Source organism: Nestor notabilis, unplaced genomic scaffold, assembly GCF_000696875.1.
Source record: "Nestor notabilis isolate BGI_N333 unplaced genomic scaffold, ASM69687v1 scaffold977, whole genome shotgun sequence".
NCBI classification, from domain to species: domain Eukaryota; kingdom Metazoa; phylum Chordata; class Aves; order Psittaciformes; family Psittacidae; genus Nestor; species Nestor notabilis.
The window spans coordinates 57333-70408 of record NW_009936739.1 but is presented as its reverse complement, the minus strand read 5'-3'; the positions used below and the strand labels follow the sequence as shown (position 1 = coordinate 70408).

At 50.2% G+C, this 13076-nt stretch overlaps 1 protein-coding gene across 2 annotated transcripts in view; it reads right to left on the bottom strand.

Moving 5' to 3' along the window:
• Window positions 1–5325: 5325 nt before the first annotated feature.
• The window catches only part of MGAT5B (mannosyl (alpha-1,6-)-glycoprotein beta-1,6-N-acetyl-glucosaminyltransferase, isozyme B), a 65073-nt gene continuing 57322 nt past the window's right edge, over window positions 5326–13076 (bottom strand). For both annotated transcript variants that reach the window (XM_010018469.1, XM_010018470.1), the window contains 3 exons: window positions 7379–7453; window positions 6639–6913; window positions 5326–5524 (listed from right to left, as the gene is read on the bottom strand). In XM_010018469.1, coding sequence (XP_010016771.1) covers window positions 5326–5524; window positions 6639–6913; window positions 7379–7453 — 549 coding nt within the window. The remainder of the gene's footprint in view (window positions 5525–6638; window positions 6914–7378; window positions 7454–13076) is intronic.

Sequence of the window (13076 nt, the reverse complement as noted above, 5' to 3'; positions counted from 1 at the left end):
AGGGGTCCCTGCCCGTGGCAGGCGGTTGGAACTGGATGAGTTTAAGGTCCCTTCCCACCCAAACTGATCTGGGATTCTACCATTCACATCTGCTCCAGCACTGCACAGCCGGCTCTCCTTGATCCCATGTATGGACCCTGCCTTTGTTCCCAACACTGTACATAGCACAACAGCTTCCTATTATTTTTCTCAACAGTCTCTTGAAAATTAATTCAATTAATTGATTAAATAAACAATCCTCTTGGCGCTGATCCAGATGTTGCCACAATCAGACTGCCGCATCAGGCTCCAAGAACATCACCCGTTCCAAGGTTGCCATGCCAGGTGACATGAAATTGGGGTCATTTGGAAAGGAATTGGGGCTGGCAGGTTGCAAAATCTTCCCTTATTTCTTAGCGATGCTGTCAGATGCTTTGAATCCTTAGATGAAAGCAACTAAATTAGGGCAAGTGGTTATTTCTTGTTTTCTGGATTGTATTTATAGAAAAGCTGATATGTCTGATGGTTCGCTCTAAAATTAAAAACAAACTTCTGTCCTATTTCCAACTGGTCTCGATTGGAAGTTGAGTTCCAGAGGGTGAGAGGCAATGGGAACTGTCCAAGAGGCAGCGAGGAGAGGGGCTGCACATCCCGCCACCCTCTGTCCTCCTGGCTTTCCAAAGCAGGAAGCTATGTGTTGGTAGTGGCCACATTATGCACACATTTTTGCCCTCCTGAAGCCCTTTGCAGGCAGTGGGGGGCTCTGACTGGAAGTCAAGTCCTATAAATGCACCTAATACCTGCCAAAAATCACTTCTCCCTCTCCCCATCCTCCCAACCTTTAATTTTCCCCCTTTCCCAAAGACCTGGACGCTGACAGCGGGATCCTGTTTCAGCTCCCATGCTGCCTGGACTGAGGGGCAGCCTGTTTTCCCCCACAGGCATTAGTGGGAGAACCTGCAACCACAGCAGTTTTAATCTGCTTTGTGGATGGCTCATTGGTATTTCTCTGCCTGCCTGGGGAACAACACTGAAGGGGTTCTGTCTCTCCTGAGAAAATATTGATCAGGAGTTTTAATAGCTTCCTGCTAACGAGCCACAGTGTGTCACTGGCATCACTGCTTGCGCTGATAAGAAAGGGCACGCTCAGCCCCACAGCTTCGAAAGAGGGTTTCACACTGCCTCCAAGCACTTTCTACCAGAGAAAAAGAAAAAGAAAGGAAAAAGAAGAAAAAAGACAGAAAAAGGGCAAAAGATTTCACTGTTCTTTTCACTCAGGGTGTGAGGACAAATTTTCAATTTGCTAATTGAAAGCGAGAGATGAAGGGAGGGGCAGGAGATTAAATACATGAGTTTATTTTGGGAAGTCTTTCTAAAGGGGGGAAAATAATAATAACAAAAGAAAAGAAAAAGAGAAGAAAAGCCTTATACCAGGGAGTCAGGACTTAATTAAATCAAGACCTTGAAATACATGAGCCAATAGTCATGACCATGGGTCCATTAGACATCCCTGTCAGGTGACATGCTTTGGTTACTGCAGGCTGTGTGGCAGCTAGATCCATCACCTGGGGAAATAACCACTGGTGTTTGTATCTTCAGCAATTCCTTGATCTAGTGATAAACCTGTTAGGGGAAATAAATGGGTTTCTCTTTGCCTGGACTGTCCACATCGTGGATGAAATTTGCCATTTTACCTGCAGAAATTTGCCATTTACGCTGCAGATAAGCGGGGGACCAGGAGGAAAAAGCCATTTAACGATTTCCTAATAAAGCCCCAGATAAGAGTCGAATACCCCATTACCTCCAAATGTGATTTACAGCCCAAACTGCTGCTCTGGGATCCAACCGTGGCTCAGCCTCTGCAGCAGATGCTGGTGCAGGGAGAGATGCCCAGCTGGCATCAGGATGCTGTGCAGGAACAGCGTGGCTGGGACCACTGGCTCACTCCCCAGTACCCACCAGCTTTCCTGGCAAAGGAAGAGTTTGATGCCATCAGCATTAAAAACGGGGATAAAACCTCCCCAAGCTCCAAAATTAAAGTTCTGAGTTGAATTACTAACAAGAGAGACTCAGAAACAAAAATTGCCCCTAGCTCCATTTCTATGTATGGAAAATGGATTTCCACAACCGTATCATTCTTTTGACATGCCTGTCCTGGTTTCACCACTGACAGAAGAGGAAAAAAGGTTGACAAATAAAACCTTCCAGGAGGCTCTACCCAGTGGATGCCACCAGGGATGCCATCAACAGTTCAGACCTCTCGCCCCAAGGAGACCACAGGGCTCCCCGCACTGGTTGTTAAATAGACTGTCCCATTCACCAGCATCAATGGGTGTAGCTGAAAGCTCCTCATTTGATTTTGAATGGTTTGACTTTATTCATAACTTTGACATTGTGTCCCCCTCACAACTGAGGATTTGATCTTTGTAATTAGCTATGGTAATTAGAATCTCTTCCATATGGGGTGCCTTGGCTTCCTTTTACATGTCTTCCATCCTTCTACTTAATAAAAAGTGAATTTAATATCTGTATTATTCTCAGATCTCCCTTCCAGATGGAAACATGTCCTGGCTGGGAGACCAGAACAAGTGCTGGAGACCTGCTCGGGCAAAAGCTCAGGAAGGCAGCAGGATGCTCCAGCAATCGCTTGGCACAGCCAAGGCCAGAAACAGGCAGAAAAAAAGCACTTCCATGTAACCCTTCTCTTTTACACTAACTCCCGCAGGAGCTGCTGCTGACCCAGCAGCTCTGTCTCTTGTGGCCACCTCTGTGTCAGGGAGCCCAGGACCAGAAGCACTGCAGGAATTAATATGCCCCACAGGCAGCCCTGGCATTACACCCTCCTGTAACAAACAATTTGGTGCCAATTTTGCACCCAAAGGCATCACTAACACCTAACTTGGCATTATTGAACCAGCCAAGCCCCACCTTGTCCCTACAAGTGGGATTTTATAGACCAAGGCACCCCTTGCTCCAGGGGATGCTCCAAGCAGGATAAGGCTGGAGGAGCCACACTCCAGTCCCTGTTACATCCACCATCCACAAGCGATGTGCAATCACCTCCAGCCAAAGGAGGCAGCACCCACCCTCAGGGCAGCACCAAGCGCAGGCCTCAGGGCCAGCTGATGGAGAAGGGCCACAACACGCAATACCAAAGTATTACTCAGCCCCATCACCCAATTTTACAGGCTGGCTCAAGATCCAGCAAGGTTCCAGACAGACCATTATTCCCCATGGCAGCAGTGAAGGTGAGCCAGCCACCTTTCATTTCAGCTTGGACAAAATTACTCCTGCCAGGGGATAATTGGGAGACTCTGTAGCGGGAGGCAGGTGATTTTAAAAGCATTCAAGCAGAACCGCTGGAAAAACCTGCCCAAGGAGCTGCTGTGCAACCATCCTGAGCCTCTTTTGTCTTTAAAGCTAATTTAGGTCCTTTATAAAACCGGGGTTTATTCGGTCCTTACAGCCCTGGGAAGTGAATCGCTGGTGGTTCCTGCTTGCAAAGCCCCTGGGTCTGCTCCTGCCCACACAGCACCCACAGCTGGAGCTTTTGCCAGGTTTTGAGACTGAGATGAAAGGTGCTGTAGAGGGGTATGGGGTGGTGGTGTTCAGCTCTGCAGAGAGGTTTGTGCCACTTTTATATATATATACACACGCTGGCTGCAAGATAAAAATGACTTAATCAATCCTTCCCCTTGCGGGATGGAAGCTGCCTATGCAATTTTGCACTGAAGATGACAAATTGCTCTGGGATAATAGCAGCATCTCCAGCTCCTGCCTCATCTGGTGCAGGATGCGGCTGGTCTCACCACAGTGAAAGGATGCCTGCAGGACACAGGAACCTTGTGGTGTTCCCCTTCCTGGGACCAGAGCAGGGAGATGGCAAGGGAAGCTGGGGTCTAACCAGCGCTATTGCACAGCAGAAGGAATAAGATTTTCTCCCCAAACCTGGCTGCAAACCACCGAGGCACAAGGAGGATGGGCTGGAGATGCCAGGGCTGCACGACGCAGCTCCAGCGAGTAGCTGGATGGCAGGGGAGACCTCAGGCACCTATCCTGCCATGCCACTGCTCTCCATCAGTCACCTTGAGTCAGGGGAGACAAACCCACCAGGGCCTGGGACCCTGTGGTGATACTGCCAGGACAGGCTGCACCCCACCTTGCCTGCTGGGCTGGGACCTATTCCATGCAGGGATGTTCTAGGAGGGAGTTTCCAGCCTGTAACCTTCAAGCCACATGTTTTATGGGATGCAGGAAACTCACCATCAAACGCTTCCAAGCAACAGGAGGTCTGAGCACCAACCTTACAGCAACACATTTGCTCTGGTGAGCAATCCTACAAAACCAAACCAGGTCACCCCAGGCAGCACTAACCCAGAAAGGGGACCTGCAGGTGGGAAATTCCAGCAGCAGAGAACGCCCCTGCAGTGAGGTCAGTGGCATGGAGAAGACCATCATGGAAGATGTTTGCATGGAGCTCACCTCTTCCTGGGCCTGCAACATCTGGGGTATGCTGAGAAAGGATATTGCTCATTCAAACACCAAACACTCCCCGTACCCCTGCTGCCAGCTCCAGTGCCTCAGTCCCTGGAGGGACGTACAGCTCCGTGCACAGCCTGGCAGGGCAGAGAGCAGCCTGAGGGCTGGTGAGGGACTCACTTTAGATACCTCTGCCCAGCCAACACCATTGCCCAAGGGACCAGCATCCTTCCTGAGAGCCCTCCCCAGCCCCATCCTTCACTTCCTGGAGTCCATCCATCTCCCACTGGCTCATCCTGGGGGCAGTGCTGGTGCAGACCTCTGTGCGTCCATCCACCCCAGCTGCTCCTATGAGCTTTGTCCTCCCCCAGCTCCACAACCAAGGTGTGCACTAGCAGCCCCCCTCTGCCCCCAACATAGCTCTGCCAAGAACTCCTGCAGAAGGGCTGGGTGTTGCTTCCCCTTTAATTCACCACTTGTCAGGGGTAAGGGTTAAAAAAGAAATGAATCAATAAATAAAACAACCTCAGATGCTTGAAGAGGATGAAACCCCTGAAACTGTGGTCTGCTGGTGGCTTGTCCCATTGCCAGAGGAGGGGAAGGATGTTCCTAGCCCCCCTCTCCCCATCACCCTGTCCCAGCGCCACCAGGTCCAGGTGGGTTCGGATGTGGTTGGACGATGCTCCTCAAGGAGAAAATGAAACCAAAGGTCAGGACATGGTCATTCACAGTTGACTGGTGGACGACACAACCCCCAGAGTCTGACACCCCCCGGGAGGGACCTGTCCCACCTCCCTTGGCTATTGCAGAAGCTTTGAGAAAAAGCCACTTGTTGCACGTTGCGTGTCGCAGACACAACCCCCCTGGTCACAAGCAGTCCCTGCACAGAGCCACTTGTCCTTTGCGGAAGTCACGGCAGGGGCAGAGGCGCCGGTACTTGGTGTTGTAGCCTGCACAGCTGAAGAGCAGTGTCTCCTTCTGGAGGTAGCACTCATGGACGTTCTCGGCCACTGCTGGGTAAAGATGGTTCATCTCGTACTCAGTGCTGTCGCAGGTGATGCTGAGCCTGGGAATGCAGACAAACGTGGGTCAGTTCCAGTGAAGAGGCTGCCTGAGTTTCTCTGCAGGGGTTTTACTGCTGTTCAGTCCTTCCCAGGTTCCTTCACTATGTTTTGGGCCAGATCTTTGGTGGTTGCACCAGGAACCGTAAGCACTATGGCTAGACATGAATGCTTCTCATCAGCCCAACATACCATGCAGGAATGGGTGAGCCTTGCAGCCTGAGAAGCAGCAGAAATGCCCAGTGCTGATCTCAGCATTCCACTCCTCCTACCCCTGCCTGTGTCTTCAGATGGAGTAGTAGCACTGACATTGCCCTCCCAGTAACCCCTTTCAACTGATGAGTCCCTGTGCAGCTTGGTTTAAGGTCTGGAGGGGGGGAATGGAGGGAAGAGAGTGAAGTCTAATTTATCATATAAAAATGTCAGTGGGACTCACTGCACCTGCCTGACAGCAATGGTGATGCTCACGTTTTAATTGCCTGCAGAGCAGCACAGAGCCTGGTGGCAGATTTATACTCCATTGCTCTGTTCCAAATGCACTTCTATTGAGAAAGACATAAAAAAAAGAGACTAGGAGAGAGCATGGAGGAGATGGAGAGGAATGGGGTGGGAGAGATGCGAAAATGTGCCTGGAAAGGCTGTCATTGCCTTCTGAAGTGTGAAGCTGGTCAAGGCCAACACATGAAATCAATGCCTTTAAACTGACAGAGGGGAGACTGAGATGAGCTCTTAGGCAGAAGTTCTTCTCTGTGAGAGTGCTGAGGCGCTGGCACAGGGTGCCCAGAGAAGCTGTGGCTGCCCCATCCCTGGCAGCGTTCAAGGCCAGGTTGGACACAGGGGCTTGGAGCAACCTGCTCTAGTGGAAGGTGTCCCTGCCCGTGGCAGGGGCTTGGAACTGGATGAGCTTTAAGGTCCCTTCCAATACAAACTGGTCTAGGATCTTGTGATAATGGGCTGCTTTGCAGGCAACGCCCCTGCCTACATCATCTTGGACACAAAGGCACCTCAATGGGATTCATCAGGGAGGACACAAGGAAAACGGGTGCTGGGGATGGGAGGAGCAAAGAGAACATCATCTGGCTGACGGCTCCCCCCACCACCCTGCCACTGAGAACTCACTGGAGAAACACGTCCTTCTTGTTGAGGAACCTGAAGAAGGTGGGTTCACAGACCAGCCCGCGCCGCCGGCACGTCTCAGTGCATGAGTGCCATGCCTCTGACAGCCACACCTGCAGCGAGTCCACTGGCGGCCAGGCATGGGGGTCCCGGCTGGCGCTGGGGGACCACATGAGGTGAGTGGCATTGGGGGACAGCACCAGCACGCTTGGAGGGCTTTGCATAGCAGGACTCTTAGCCTTGGGAGGCAGAGAAGGGGACGATGTGGTGCAGAAATCCTAGTGGGAGAAAAGACAATAGGTCAGTGCACAGAGGAACAGGGCAAGATGTTGGGGATGGGGAAGGGATGCTGCTGGTGGGACACGAGGACACTTGGGCTAATGAGTTTGCTCCTCAGGTTGAGGTTGCCTGCATGCACAGATGGCATCTCACGCTGTAGGAGATGAAAGCACAGGCCACCTCTTTTTCTCTTCTCCCAGTGCTCCCTTATTATCTGCAGAATGGCCTTGACCCAGTCTTGGCACCCCCAGAGACCCTCCAGCAACCCTCCAGCATCTTTTGTTCACAACAAACCTCCCCCATTCCCCATCTCTTGGTATGCTCTGCAGTTAGGTCACTGGCTGCACATGGCTGGGACCTGGGGTCCTTTGCTGAGGACCTGCACTGGGTAGGCAGCTACTTGCCCAGAGGAACCCATAGGAGGTCAGTTATGGTTCTCCAGGGAGGACAGGAATGCTCCCAACCTGGTGCTGAATGTACGCATGGATCCGCTCCAGCATCCCCTCGCAGGTGTACTCGTAAGGCAGGTAAGGGTCCACCTGTGAAGAAGAGCAGAGAGCAGGCAAGAAGCAGGGACAGTCTTGTCCTTCCCCTAGGCAAAACTCTTCCCACCCGCTGAAACCCACAGCTCATGTCTGTCCACCAAAGGAAGCAGGGCAGAAAACTGGAACTAGTAAAACTCCACAAGCTATAAAGTGCTACAGAAAGGGTTGAAAGATCAGCAGATGTACTGGTCACCCTGCTCCGTTTTAGTCTCGCTTTTCTTCGGTTTTGGTAAGTTATAAAATTAAAAATCAGTTTTCATGCAAAAGGCCACTTTCCAATTAAAGTATGAACTGGTTCAGCCCAAGAAACACTGCAGCTGCAGGCAAGGAATGGGGGGAGTAATTATAATATACAGGGGAGGAGTTAGGACTGGTAAAGACATCATGATAAATCCAGAGCAAGAGCATCGCAGTGGTGCCCTGGGTCTGGTCTGGCATCCTCTGTTCCTCTGCCCCTGCCTGCTCAGAGGGAGGTCCAGGCTTTGCTGCCCCAGTGCTATGACCACCAAACCAGCCAGTGGAAAGCCCAGGGCTGGGACTGGCGGTGCACAAATAAAGCAATCAATAAAGCAACCTCAGATGCTTGAAGAAGATGGAAACAAATCTCTTTTCCCACTGCCACTTTGCTGCAGGCTTGCTGCCCAGTGCTGATGGCTGTAAAGGAGTGGAAGCTGGTGTCTCTCCCAGCCTCAGAGCTCCCCACTGGGATGGGGCAGGGAGGCAGCACCCAGCTGCACACCAGGATGGAGCAAACATTAATGCCCACGCTGATGCTGCTGTCACTGCACCTCCATATTGATAACTGCTATTTATACAGAGCCAGCAGCACTTAGACCATGGGGTATTTTTAGTGTGTGTTACGAAACGCTGCTGGTCTTTGGAAGACTTTCCGACATTCTATCTCCCTGTCCTGAGAGTCATCATTGCGTGCATAGGAAACCCTCCCATTTGTGCAGCAGCTCAAGCAGCATGCCCCGAAACTGGCACAGCAGTGTCATAGGTTCTAGGGAGGGCAGGCAGGAGCAGGCAGCCAGGCTCCTGCCCTCCAGCAGGGCCGGTGCATGGTCACTGTTCTGGGCTCAGCAGTGACTTCCCCACTGGAAGAGCATTGGTGCATCCCTTCCCTCTGGAACAAATTATTTTTGAAGGAACTTTCTGCCCTGGGAAGACAGATTTTTCCATGCTCCCTTATTTTGCCACAGAGATGTTATGTGAGCACCAGGATGTTGGTGTATGGAAGGGGCTGGTCCTGAGACCCCCTTTTCCCCCATGCATCTCTGCAGAGCTTCATGCAAAAGGATTATAAGCAAAAACACCCCAAAGAGAATCCACCTGGAAAACACTGCTGCTTCTATTTTCTGAGCTCTGCACCTCCAAAATAGCTATCACTTTTTGAAGTACCTGTCAAACCCAAGCTCAAAGGCTCAGTCTGATAAGAAGATCCCTTCAAGCATTTCACTGCCATAAATACCCCACCTGAGATCTCAGCCAGGCTGGAAATCACAGTTGCTCTGTCTAATTACAGATGTGCACGCTAATCAGGGCTGACACAATGACAGGCACCGCTCTTGCCTCTGCATTGCTGATGGGCGCTCAGTTAACTGGGGCAGAGCCCTCCTCAAAGCAAAACCTCTCATCTCAGTCATACAAAGCCTGAGCTAGGGGTGGGTGCTGCATGGCACTGATATGGGGGAGACAAACAACCCCTCGCTCAGCATCAGCAATGCTCAGTCTCATCTTACCATTGCTTTTGTGGCTGCAATGCTGGAGGCTTTTCTCAGGACCCCTATCACCAGACAAGGTGCAGATGTAATTCCATAAAACAGCCTCTGTACCCCAAAACACCCCTGTGGTAACCAGTGGGATGCAGCACATCCACAGCAGGGTGGAGGCAGAAAACCAACTTGTTTCTGTCTGCATGTGTACCCAGAGGTGATGCGGAGCCCACCTGCCCACAGGCTGCCCAGAGCCCTATCAGGTCTAAAGGCATCAGGAGGCTGCAGTCAGAACTCACTGCAGCTCCTGAGCCTCCACCACCCGCACCCCCATGTGCCCCTCTCCCCTCCAGGGCTCCCCCAAAGGCTCTTGTTCCTCACTGTTTCCCTCTCCTGGTCTCGTTGGGATTCAGCTTGGGTGCCCTGACAGAAAATGCCAGTTTCCAGAAGATAATTGTTTAATTAAAAATCTGACAGGCTTGGCCTCCTCTTGACAGCCACACAGCGTTAACATCACTCCCCTCGCTGGGAGCTCAGCATCTCCCCAGAGCCCTGGGAGGAATGAGGAGGAGGAGGATCTGAGGCGAGCACCACTGCATCCCACTGCCCAGTGGAGCCATGCTTGGGATGCACAGGAGGGAGCAGAGGGGTTGGAGAAGATGGACTTTGCCATTCTTTCCCCTGGGCATCAGTGGAGGACACAGGGCCAGAGCTCTCCAGCCCCAGTGCTCTTCATCAGCCAAACAGGGAGTTACTGGTGCCCCACTGGGACGCTGTTGTGAGAGCCCTGGATTTTAAGTCTGCAGCAGAAAACCCAGAGCTGAAGAGAGCAGTAAGTCTCCCTCTCTCAAAAGGAAAAGAAAGAGGAAAAAAAATAAACCTAAATGTCATCAGACAAATAACTAGGAAAATAATGCAATTCTCTGCTGGCACGTACCGCAGGCTGGGAACATTTTAACTAGCTATTTTCACCGTGATGTTTAATATGCCACTCTTTCAAGCATGGTCTGAAATGTATAATTTTCCATTATATTCCTGTATATTTGACTTTAATATAATGAAGCCTTCTCCCTTCACTACATCAGAACATTGGGACTATTGAATTGCTTGTCTGAGGACTATTTTTGACAATGGAAAAAGCTGAAGGCCAAGAAAATGGTGCTGCCTGCAAACCTCTCTCCTTCTCCAAGAGTTAGATGCTTCTAATCCCTGGCTAATGGCTGTAATCCATCACTGGGACAAACCTCCCAGTTTCACCTTTCCCAGGGTGACACAATTTGTTTCCTGGCCTTGTGTGAGTGCATCAGGTTTTGATCTCTGGTGTAGGGGGTTTGGTGCTTCCATGATTTCAATTTTCCTTATAAATAGGTGAGGGATGCAACCCATGGGGGAAACTCAAATCTGCTCCAAGGGGGGATGAATGGCTGAAGGACAGCTTGCAAAAAACCTTCCCCAGCACTTGCAGGGTGACCTGGAGCAGATGACACATCCAAAAGGATGAGGGATGAGAACACAAGGGCTTTTCTTGGGGAAGAAAACCCATGTTGCAAACCCAAGCCATGTCCAAGCCATGACTCAGATCTCTGTCCAGAAGGAAGAGGTTTCTTTCAAGCAAATCTAGGTTGGTGAAGGACGCTGGCTGCATATCAACTGCTTGATTTGCACTAATGCAGCAGCCAGCCCAGCTCTGAACACACCAAAGGAAGGTCTGCCAGCCCGGCTGGAGCAGAACCACTACCAGCGTCAGGAAACCATCTCCCAAAGCCATTGAGCGGTTTCCAGTACCCTGGTTCCCAGCACCCAGCATGACTGCTGTCAGGAAAACCTGGTGGCAAAGCAAAGGAGACATCTCACAGCTTCCCACAACATCTCATATCCCCAAAAATGTTTTATTGAGTTTTACTTGGAAGATGCAAAACTAAAGCTGTGGAAAAAGGGATTTTTCAGTCATACGACAACACCACCACCACAATAAAAAAGAAATAAAATCTGCTTCAAGTCAGTCTTCAATTTCTAATATTTCCACCAATTGGGAGGGGAAAAAATGCTGTGTTTCAGGTTTGGCAATCTGTTTGGGGTGGTGAAATGCATCATTTCAGATACAAGCCTTCCTTTCAATAAACTGGCAGGGTATTTTTAAAGGCAGGCAGATGGGAAACAAAACCATCTTGTTTCATTCCAGTAATGTTGAAATGAAATGTTTTGAGTGAAAAAAAATTAAATTGATGATGGTTATTCAGAAACACAGACAAATCTGTTAGATATTCTGATAACAAAACACCACTTTTCTCCCTTTGGGGGAAAAAAAGGGAGTCAGTAAGATAGTTTCTCTGGGCTCCAGGACCTGGCTGGGAACAGCAACACTGAACTGCCCAGCCCATGTTTGCTGCTCCTCCTGCTAACGCCCTTGTTTTCCATTCCTCTGCTGTAACAAACAGCATTTTAAAGACAAGATACCAAGGGATTCCTGAAGCCAAAGCCCATAATAAGGCTTTTAAACCTCTAAGGTAGGTCAATTTTTAGGCTTAATTGCCTTGACAGCATCTCTAATAAAGCAAACTTTTCTATTTAAAAGACAAAAAGGGGAGAAAAGGGGGAAAAGAAAGAAATTGCTGTAAGTTATTCACATTCACTCCCTGCTCTGCTTCAGGAGGATTTATAGAATATCTTTGAAACAAAACTAGAGAGATGAGTTGTGGGATTAACCCAATGCATTTCTTAGTGGGAAGGAGCTGCTCTGCAGAGCAACTGCACATTTTCTATGCAAGCAGGACAGCAGCACCAGGTTTTACTCATCTGAGGCCAATTTCAACCTCCCAGCAGCAGAGGGTAAGTACAGCAGTTGGGATGCTCTGCCAGAGGGACCTCGGGATCAGGGTCCCTGGTCCTGCAGTGATAGGTGGCACACTCAGGGTGAGCACCCAATGCTGGAGACAGCGGGTCGGGTCCCTCACTGGCTCCTCCTGCCCAGTACCCATCACACCACCAAATCTTCTCCTAAAAATCCTTTTTTTTTTTTTCCTTTTGTTTTTAACCAGAGATTATCATTAAGCATCTAAATGACCTGGTGCACATCGATGCTGCAGCGGAACACAGCTGCTCAGGAGCCAGCAGAGCCCTTTCCCTCCTTCCCTGAACTCTCCAATCATTCCTTAATTATTTTAATAGCACCAGGCTTTACTCTTTTCTTTCTCCTTTCTGGAAGAAGAGAAAATTCCCTTCTCTCTCCTAAACAGAGCCCATTGCCTTGGGGCCATCTATTCAGCCCAGATGGTGGAGGGTCAAGCACTGACAGCTGGCCCAGCAGCACAGCAGCAGGGAGGTAATGATTTTTAATTTCATTTTAATCGAGGTATGGGAATGAATGTGCAAAACAACAACTGTTTCCCTAAAGTTGGGTTTGTTCAGTCTTTGTGAACTCATAGAGAAAATCAGCTTGAGGTGAAGTGCTGTGGCCATCAGCCACAATAAGGTACAAGACTCAGGCAGATGGCATGGCCACATCAGCTGAATAAAGGCCCCAGACTGTCACAGGCACCCACCTCTGCAGCCTCTAAAGCAGGAAAAAGCAAGGATGGCACCCCTCTCTCCAGCATCACCCCTGCCCACCCCAAAATCCACCCAGCACGGTGAAGCCCGATGCAGAGCCCCATTTCCCAGTGCACCACTGTCCTCACGAGGAAACAGCTCATCCCGCACAAAGCACATTGCAAGCAAAATGGGTATCAGCACTTTTCTCCCCTCCAGGAAAATTGACTTTAATAATTTGGACAACTTGAAAGGCTCTTGCCACAGGGCAGGAGGGAAATATTCATGAGGAAGCATTTCCAAGGCAAGCGCAGCGGTAGGGCTGCCTTCCTGGAGGGTCCCTGCATCCCCCCGTTCCTTATATCCCTTCATCC